The sequence below is a fragment of the Gopherus flavomarginatus genome, chromosome 7 (genome assembly GCF_025201925.1).
Source record: "Gopherus flavomarginatus isolate rGopFla2 chromosome 7, rGopFla2.mat.asm, whole genome shotgun sequence".
NCBI lineage: Eukaryota > Metazoa > Chordata > Testudines > Testudinidae > Gopherus > Gopherus flavomarginatus.
This window is the reverse complement of record NC_066623.1, coordinates 75,132,971-75,143,380: the sequence shown is the minus strand read 5'-3', so window position 1 is coordinate 75,143,380 and position 10,410 is coordinate 75,132,971. Positions and strand designations below refer to the sequence as shown.

The 10,410-nt window shown below is 42.4% G+C and overlaps 1 protein-coding gene across 1 annotated transcript; it reads right to left on the bottom strand.

The window, feature by feature from the left end:
* Positions 1-494: 494 nt before the first annotated feature.
* On the bottom strand, positions 495-2,243 carry LOC127055440 (eukaryotic translation initiation factor 3 subunit A-like). The gene is made up of 2 exons (XM_050962396.1): positions 2,074-2,243; positions 495-1,095 (listed from the first exon to the last, which is right to left on the bottom strand). The coding sequence occupies exons 1-2, from the start codon at positions 2,087-2,089 to the stop codon at positions 842-844; spliced, it is 270 nt and encodes an 89-aa protein (XP_050818353.1). The 5' UTR covers positions 2,090-2,243; the 3' UTR covers positions 495-841.
* Positions 2,244-10,410: the final 8,167 nt, after the last annotated feature.

Genomic DNA, 10,410 nt, shown 5'->3' with positions numbered 1-10,410 from the left:
ATGAAGCCATACACAGGCAGCCTGGACAGTGGTCAGGAGCTGTTCAACTACAGGCTGAGCAAGCGCAGAATGGTGGTAGAATGTGCATTTGGCCGTTTAAAAGCCCGCTGGAGAACATTACTCATTCGCTCAGACCTCATCCAAACCAATGTCCCCTTTGTTATTGCTGCTTGCTGTGTGCTCCACAATCTCTGTGAAAGTAAGGGGGAGACCTTTATGGCGGGGTGGGAGGCTGAGGCAAATCACCTGGCAGCTGATTACGCGCAGCCAGACACCATGGCGATTAGAAGAACTCACCAGGAAGTGGTGCGCATCAGAGAAGCCTTGAAAACAAGTTTCATCACGGGCCAGGCTACGGTGTGACTGTTGTGTTTGTTTCCCCTTCATTAACCTCCCCCCCTTTATTGACTCCTCCTGTAAGCAACCCACCCTCCCCCTTTGATTACAGCTTGCTTCTGGAAATAAAGTTATTATAGTTTAAGAAGCATGTAATTATAAAAAGAGGCAGAGAATTAACAAGGTATCCCGGGTGTGGTTTGGGAGGAGGATAGGAGGGAAGAAAAAGGCCATTAAGGACATTTCAATGTAATGACAGCCTTTTGGTTGGACTGTCCACGGGGGTGGAGTGGGTGGGTGCACAAAGCCTTCCCCCACGCGTTCTTACACGTCTGGGTGTGGAAGATATGGAACATGGTGAGTACTGAAGGTGGTTAAACATGGGCTGGAGCTGCACTCTGTGACCCCGCTGCTCTTCCTGAAGATCCACCAGACGTCGGAGGATGTCAGTTTGATCACGCAGCAGCTCCAGCGTTGCATCCCGCCACCGCTGATCTTCCTGCCGCTATCTCTCATCTCGAGCGTCTCTCCTATCCTCACATTCGTCCCTCCTATCCTCACGTTGGTTCCTCCTGTCCTCACGTTCACGGGCATCTTTCCTGTACTTTGCTACCACGTCCTTCCACTCCTCCAGATGAGCTCTTTCATTGCGGGTTACTGCCATGATTTCTGTGAACATTTCATCTCGTGTCCTCTTCTTCCTCCACCTTATCTGAGCTAGCCTTCGGGATGGAGTAGGGAGGCTTGAAAAATTTGCAGCTGCATGAGTGGGGGAAAATAGTGATAGAAGGATTATAAAAGATACATTTCACAGAACAATGGTTATACTCTATCACAGTGAACAACACTATTTACCTTACATAGCACATGTGATTTCACTACAAGGTTGCATTTGGATTCTTTTAGTATTGAGTGCCTGAGGCTGTGGTGTAACAGATCAACACAGATGCAGGTCCGGGTATCACAATTCAGCTTGCATGCGGTCATGGTAAGGCATACAGCTTCTCCCTGTGCTGCTGCTTTTACAAGGAGCAGCAGACGCCAAACCCTAACCCTAACACTGGAATTGCTTTATCCCTCCCCCCACCGCATAGCTGGTATAATGGCAGATCACTGCTAATCACCCCCTCTTTTTCTCCCCCCACCCCCCGCCACCGCGTGGCTGGTAGCTGGGAAGATTCCTGCTGGCCAAACGCTAAAAAGCTCAGCGCCATTAACCCCCCTCCCCTCCCCCAGCTTGGCTACCTGCAAGGAAGGATTTCTTTTAAGCAATAGGCAAGCAGCCCAGCAGGAATGGCCAGCTCTGTCCCCTTAATAAAATTCCTTAATTTCAACCAGGTTACCATGAACGATATCACTCTGCTGAGGATAACAGAGCGAGATAAAGAACGGATGTTTCTTGAATGCCCCTGCAATCACCAGGACCATACGCAGCTAGGCTTTGTCATGCAATGATACCCGATTACTTGCTACATGCATGGCGTGGTAAAGTGTCCTACCATGGTGGACGGAACAAGGCTGCCTTGCCCAGAAACCTTCTGCAAAGGCTTTTGGAGTACCTCCAGGAGCGCTTCATGGAGAGGTCCCTGGAGGATTTCCGCTCCATCCCCAGACATGTAAACAAACTGTTCCAGTAACTTTAATGCCTGCTAATGCATGCCAAACACTCATGGCAAATCAATCATTAAAAAACGCTTGCTTTTAAACTATGTTTTATATTTACAAAGGTACACTCACCAGAGGTCGCTTCCATGGCTTCACTGTCTGGGCTAGTGGCTTGGGAGGGCAGGGACGGTAATTCCGTCTGGGTCACAAAAAGCTCCTGGCTGTTGGGGAGAATGGAGTGCTGTGTGGTCTCTGCAAGCTCTTCCTCCTCTTCCTCCTCGTCATCTTCCCCCTCCACTGAATCCTCATCCATGGTTGAGATTATAACCCTCACTTCGGAATCCACGGACAAGGGGGGGGTTGTGGTGGCGCAGCCCCCTAAAATTGTATGCAGCTCAGTGTAGAAGCGGCATGTTTTTGGCCCTGATATGGATCTGCCATTTGCTGCTTTGGTTTTCTGGTAGGCTTGTCTGAGCTCCTTCACTTTCACTCTGTACTGCATTGAGTCCCTGGTGTGGCCTCTCTCCCTCATGGTATTGGAAATTTTTTCAAAAGTTTTTTCATTTCGTCTTTTGGAACTCAGTTCTGATAGCACTGAATCCTCTCCCCATATAGCAATAAGATCCAGTACCTCTCGTGCAGTCCATGCGGGTGCTCTTTTTCTATTCTCAGGAGACTGCATTGTTACCTGTGCTGATGAGCTCTGCATGGTCACCTGTGCTGATGAGAGCTCCACGCTGGCCAAACAGGAAATGCAATTCAAAAGTTCGTGGGGCTTTTCCTGTGTACCTGGCCAGTGCATTAGAGTTCAGTTACCTGTCCAGAGTGGCCACTGGTGCACTGTGGGATACCGCCCAGAGGCCAATAACTTTGATTTGCGGCCACACTAACCCTAAATCGATATGCTAATATCGATTTTAGCATTACTCCTCTCATTGGGGAGGAGTACAGAAATCGATTTTAAGAGCCCTTTAAATCGATTTAAAGTGCATTGTAGTGTGGACGGGTACAGCGTTAAATCGATTTAACGCTGTTAAAATAGATTTAACTGCCTAGTGTGGACCAGGCCTGAGAGTAAACATCAATCCATTTGTTTCAGCCTTTAGTCAATTCCCTTCCTTCACAATACACCCCACCCCCACTCCCTCAGCAGTATGCAATTTAAATCACAGAATCTAATTTTAAAAGTAATTCTTAAATCTCTGAGAAAAGAGAACAAGAGCAGGGCAGGTTAAGAGGATGTTGTCAAACCTGTAGCCACAGGGGGACCCCAGTTTACACTTTCTTGTTGTGCTCCATTTCCCCCTTTATTGAGTATAAGCAGTTTCTTGCTGATCGAGAGCTCGGTGATGATAATAACTTGAGGGTTCTAGGGAACTGGGATTTCTCTCTCTTTATCATGTACTCCTGGTTGGAGTACATCACCCTCTCCTTCAGTTTAATTCACCCTCCCAAACACACACCATTTCTGGGTTAATTGCTTACTGCCCACCCCCCACTAGGGCCATATTCTCCTACTGATATGACTTAGAAATTGGGGCACAAACAATAATATTACATGCTTGGGCTTTGCAATCAGGTGCCCAATGTGATGGATTTGGATTGAACCTCAGATTTTTATTTTTATTTTTTAAATGAGCCCTGTTCAGAGTTAGGAAAGAGATTGAAAGCTCATACCATTAGAAAGGTACTGTCGCATGAAATATGGCGCCAGAGCCACTTCCTGGGTCATGGCTCTTTATGATGATAAGTCCACCAAAAGCACGGGCACAGCAGACTCTACACTGTTGAGGTGACCTAACCCAGCTGGCACTCCCCCTCCCTGAAAAGTGTAGTGCTGGTCCAAAAGTAGATGGGGCCTGGATGGCCAGGAGATTCATGAATCAGCACTTTTCATGGGCAACCTCTGTTGGCAAGGCTGCTACAGATCCCTGGCCTGAACAGATCTTAAAGCTGTCCTTCCATGGCTGTGCATCTCCCTGCACTATAGATGCTGCCAGAGTAAAAAGGGGCAGCATACTACTCACAAATAGAATCTTAGTTAGGACTTTACTTTGTTTGCTTTCAATTACTTTGTTTGTTTCCAATTAGTCTTTTTATTTTCAGAGAGCATCCCATTGACTTTAATAGGAGATGCTTAATTAAACCCTGTTCTCTGCTGACAATTTATCCCAAATGCTCTTTTTTAGTTTAATTTGGTTTTGCAGTGGAGTTGTGTTTTTAAATCAATGTTCTGATCATTTTTTTAAATCATTTTATTTTCCCAATAGCCTAAAATAGCTTTATCAGATAGATAGGGATTTCCTGTTGAGAAACATAAGGATAACTAGGCCCATTTGTTTTCAGTTAGATTGATTTTTAGAAAAAAATCCCAGGTTTTACGAAAAGTATTGTGCTTTTTCCACCCCACTTTTGTATCATTCAAATATATAAAAAATAACGTGTTTTACTAGGAAAATGCAACACGTCATGAGATACATTAGTCTGTTTGTATATGCAAAGCTGCCTGTTGAAGTAATGTTCTGTATTAATCTAGAAGATACACACAATAAACACACAGAAAGGCACGCAAGCTCTGAAATGTGTGAGCATCTGAACATACTGATGAATCTCACGCCCACCATATACACATTTCAAACTGTTAGCAGATAACGGTTCAAAGATTTGACACACTAAAATAAGAAACAAAAATCTGGATCAGAATACGTTTCAGAACACAAGGAAGTAGTCGAAAGTTAAAAAAAAAACAGGAGAAGAGGATGAAATTGAGTGTATGCACTGCAAATGGTGTGGCTTCAAAGTTGACACTTGGGCCAACCGGATTAAAGAACATTTGGAGAGCAAATGACACTTAAGACTAAAACAAGAAGGCGAAAATAAAAACAAGCAACTCTGGAATAAGCATATCCTCTGGGCATGGTCAAAAAAGCAAGATCAACACAATGTAGTAAGTGAATTTGTATGTGCTCTCTGCTTTTCAGGGCAGTCACTAGGCCTTGCTGATGATCCTTTGGGGGACTTTATATGAAATTTCTGTCCAGCTGCAAAACTTTTGCCAAATTCAATTAATCTGACCAAGAAATATTTGGAGGAGAATGATGTTGCTCTGGCCAACAAATTACAGAGAGGTCGGCTGGAAATATAGTTAGTTCTTTGATTTTTGACAAATTGCCAGATGTTCTTGACCATCCTACCCTGCTGATTTTGTTTTCTTTGATTTTGTTGTGGAGAAGCCTGTGCTCATTTTGCCAGATTTGGTATTTGAAAAGTTAGCAAACAGCTGCAGCTTGTGTTTATAAAACTTTAAATGAATACGCACTTACCTGGAATCTATGTTGAACGCGACTGAACAGGACAATCTCCCAAAAGCTTTCAGAAGTTTTTACGAAATGCTGTCAAAAAAGTGGGAAACTACTGTCACTTGCAATATGTCCCCTGGAGTTCTTCACAGTGAATCATCATTCTGGAAAGTCATTGTTCTGTTTGACCTGCATTGTAAAACTGTGGCCTCAGCTGATAAATTTAAAGAATGTGCTCATATAATCTCCCCCTTTGTGGCTTCTGGCGAAGAAGGTGCAGAACTACAAAGTGAATTCCACATCAACATGGCAATGCCTCCCCCGGATAACGGCTCCAGTGCTCCTCTTGAATTCTGGAAAATCCACCACACCGACTTTCTGACTTGAGCCATGCTGCCTCTTGTATCCTCAGTGTCCCACCTGGCTCAGCTGATGTGGAGAAAGCATTTTCTAAATTTGGCTACATCCAAGACTGTAGGAGACCAGGCGTTGGAAAAGACTCCTTAAAAAGATTGCTGTGAGCCTGCACGATGCAGGACTTTTGGTAATTACCCCAAAGGACTTCACATAAGACAGTGAGTGTTTATACATGTTTTAAAATATTGGGCTCAATTATTAAATGTAAATATTTATAGGCTAATAGTTTGAATAGTTTATTCAAATGAAAAATTTGATTTGGGAATTGGAGATATATATTGTTTTCTTAAACTCAGAGGTGGCATTGTGTTTTGAGTTCTGTTTTAGTTCTGCAGCAAACCACACTGAATTCCGTTCATCAAAGCATAAATCTACTGATTATTTTTCTTGTCCTTCCTTCCACCAAAATAAACCCCAATATTTACCCAGTATTTTATTAATAAAAAATATTAATAGTTTTTACACTGATTATCAGCTGGTTTGGTTGTCGTAGTAAACATTGACAAATTCCCGAGAAAAATTAAATAAAATAAAAAATGAAAATAAAGGACTCTAGGAATACTGAATGCTCCTAGAGGTGCTTAGAAGAATCTCCTTCCCTCCTCCCCCTCCCCCTACTCCTACCCACCAGTGAAAGGAAACAATTACAGTCTGTCATGTCAGAAAACTACTGTTCATGTGCAGTAGCCACTCTGCAGAATTAAGTGTCTTGTTTAATTTTTATTTATTTCAAAGTACTAAAAGAAATTGAGTCACATTATGAACTAAGCATTTTCCATATTTCTCTGAGTACAAAAAAGCTATTGAAACTGAAATTTTTATTTTATATTTGTATATAGACTTCAAGCGCTTTTGTATTTTTAACTGATTTTTTCTTTAATTATAAAACAAAATGTGTTCCTAGATTGAGCCTTTTTGTGGTCAGTTTCAGTCAATGGCAAATGTTCACAAAGGAGTTCTAGCCCTCTAGAAATGGAAGGAGTGCTGCGAATTGAGAATTCAAAAAGTCTTCAGGATGATGGAAAGAATACAAAAGAGGTTTTGGAAAGATATGCAGAATTTTTGGAAGGATAAAAACAACAAAATGTTTCAGTGATGTTTCAAGGGAATGTCAACATTATTATGGATCTGTTGGAGTTAGGCAGTGGAATTGAAAACATGTGTTGTGCCTCTGAAACTATAAAACTCTAACGAGCAAGGCAGTCCCAGGGATTGCATACTTGTTATTCCAGATCTAGTTACGAATGAAATCATGGTTTTGTTCCTCAGCTGTCAGAAACCCTTTATTCCTGTTTTGATTGGTATTTTGGTATCCTTCATTTCTAGTGGGTTTTTGTTTGTTTGTTTGTTTGTTTGAAACCATGCCACATAGACTCCCATATCAGTTTGTACTGGGTCACTTAGAGCCCTGATCTACACTCCACTAATTTTGCTGCACTAATGATGTGGGTTGGATTGAAGTTAAATAATCTATTGGTGTTTGTGTACCTCAAATCCAAAACATGCTTTTATTATTTTTATTTTATTTCTTTTATTAAAGACTCACTTAGTTCCTCAAATATATATGTTTACGCATCAAGCAAGTGTATCACACTATTGACATTTCACTGGCTGAAAGTAGATGATGAAATATGCAGTGTAATCTTTGCCCCTGAACAGTACAGGAATGGTATCTCTCTATATATATATACATCTAATAACAATTAATAGTAGAATATGACAGGGTATAAAATTGTAATTAACTACTTATTGGGTTTTAACAAGAATGAAATCTAGACATTAATTATAGTCTGAAACAGTATAATGAAATGCAGACCATCTGGGCAATGGATAGAGTACAAGAGTAGGTGTCAAGTTCTAGTCCAAGCTTGCCAATGTTTTGCTATGTGATGCTGGGTCACTTCGGCAGTCACTTACTGGAAAATTGAGGTACGCAACATCAGAGGTTACTTTTTTAAATGTTGCTTTTACCCTCTCTGGACTTCAGATTCCTTATGTGTAAAATGATGTTAATACTGACACATGCCTGTAAAGTGCTTTGAGATCTACAGAAGAAAAGCCCTGTATAAGTGCCAAGCAGTATTAGTATGTCACTAAACAACTGACTGAAATACCCTTTACCATACTTTCTAGATAAGCCTGATTCAGCAACATTCCATTGTTGCTCCTTCTCATAAATGAGAGAAAATTGAGGTGCAGTAGAATTTTATGTCCATTTTTCCACCTACATCAAAGATTATTCACTAAGTAGTAAAGTACATTTATGATTCACAGATAACCTAGGTTTTAAATAAGACATTCAAAGATTGATCACTTATTAATGAAAGTGAGTGATTTTGTATAATGCCTTAAATGAAGGTGATTAGTGAGAGTGGTCTTTTTAAAATAAAAAAATCCTATATGCTCTTCAAATTTAATGGATTGCAGGTTATTGTTGGTTAAGTTTGGTGACCTATGCTTGGGACCTGAGACATTAAAATGGATCTGTAATTATTTATCAGGTAGAAGTCACTCTGTTACTGCCCCAATATGCTTTCTGCTCCCCTGGGTACAGAAAGAGTTCACCATAGACAGTTTTACCTCCCTTCATATTCATGAACATACACACATAATGTGTGACCATTTTAATGTACCTTTGCAAAGAGAGAGCCAAATTCTTTGCTGCCATAAGTCATCTGAAGTCAATGGGGTTATTCTAGCAGGAAACTTGGCTAAGGTGTTTATTCTTAATGCAAACGATGCCATTGCAGAAAATTCTGGTACATTGCCACATTGGCTTCATTCAAGCAAATCTGAAGGAATAATACATAACATATAAAACTCTGAGAAATAAAATATAAACAAAACATGATGATTGAAATTTAAAGCCCTAACACCATATAGTAATAATTGGGAGACTGAAATTTAGATCTTTCAAGGGCTGTGGCTGGGTGGTCTTGACAATTCAGGTATGCTGGTTATGTGATCCAGAGTTTCCAATGAGTCCAAGTGCTGCCTGTGAGGTAATGAGTCATCCTGAACTAAAGCCTGATTAAGCCACATGCAGTGATGGCTCATTCCTGTGTTAGGCTCCAGTCAATCTACAAACCAGGAGCTGGTCTGGTGACTCTTAGGGCAGGTATATAAGCCTCACAAGATAACTAGTAACTCAACCTGCTCAATGTTGCTTTATGGCTTAGAGTGTTCCTCTGTCTGAGGCCTGGTCTACACTACGTGTTTATAAAGATTTTAGCAGCGTTAAACCCATTTAACGCTGCACCCGTCCACACTACGATGCCCTTTAAATCGATATAAAGGGCTCTTTAAATCCGTTTCTGTACTCCTCCTCAACGAGAGGAGTAGCGCTAATATCAGTATTATTATATCGGATTAGGGTTAGTGTGGCCGCAAATCGATGGTATTGGCCTCCGGGCCATATCTCACAGTGCCCCACTGACTGCTCTGGACAGCTATCTGAACTTGGATGCACTGGCCAGGTAGACAGGAAAAGCTCTGCGAACTTTTGAATTTCATTTCCTGTTTGGCCAGTGTGGAGCTCTGATCAGCACAGGTGACCACGCAGAGCTCATCAGCACAGGTAACAATGCAGTCTCCTGAGAACTGAAAAAGAGCTCCAGCATGGACCACACGGGAGATACTGGATCTGATCGCTACATGGGGAGAGGATTCAGCGCTAACAGAATTCCGTTCAAAAAGACGAAATGAAAAAACTTTTGAAAAAATTTCCAAGACCATGAAGGAGAGAGGCCACACCAGGGACTCAGTGCAGTACAGAGTGAAAGTGAAGGAGCTCAGACAAGCCTACCAGAAAACCAAAGCAGCAAATGGCAGATCCATATCAGGGCCAAAAACATGCCACTTCTACGCTGATCTGCATGCAATTTTAGGGGGCTGCACCACCACTAACCCTCCCCCTGTCCTTGGATTCCGTGGTGAGGGTTGTAATCTCAGCCATGCCTGAGGATTATGCTGATGGGGAAGGTGAGGAGGAGAAAGAGGAGGATGAGCTTGAAGAGAGCACACAGCACTCTGTTAGCCCCAACAGCCAGGAGCTTTTTCTGACCCAGACGGAATTACCATCCCAGCCCTCCCAAGCCACTAGCCCAAACAGTGAAGCCATGGAAGCGACCTCTGGTGAGTGTACCTTTGTAAATATAAAACATAGTTTAAAAGCAAGCTTTTTTTAATGATTGATTTGCCCTGAGGGCTGGGGATGCATTCGCGGGCAGTAAAGTTACTGAAAAAGTTTGTTAACAAGTCTGGGGATGGAGCGGAAATCCTCCAGGGACCTCTCCATGAAGCGCTCCTGAAGGTACTCCAAAAGCCTTTACAGAAGGTTTCTGGGCAAGGCAGCCTTGTTCCGTCCACCATGGTAGGACACTTTACCACGCCATGCATGTGGCAAGTGATCGGGTATCATTGCATGACAAAGCATAGCTGTGTATGGTCCCAGTGATTGCAGGCATTCAAGAAACATCCGTTCTTTATCTCGCTCTGTTATCCTCAGCAGAGTGATATCGTTCATGGTAACCTGGCTGAAATTCAGGAATTTAATTAAGGGGACAGAGATGGCCTTTTTCCTACAGGGGTGTTTGCCTCTTGCTTACAAGAAATCCTTCCTTGCATGCAGCCAAGCAGGGGGAGGGGAGGAAGGATAGCGCTGAGCTTTCTCGCGTTTGGCTAGCAGGAATCTTCCCAGCTACCAGCCACGCGGTGGGGGGGAAGGAGGGTGATTAGCAGTGATCTTCCATGA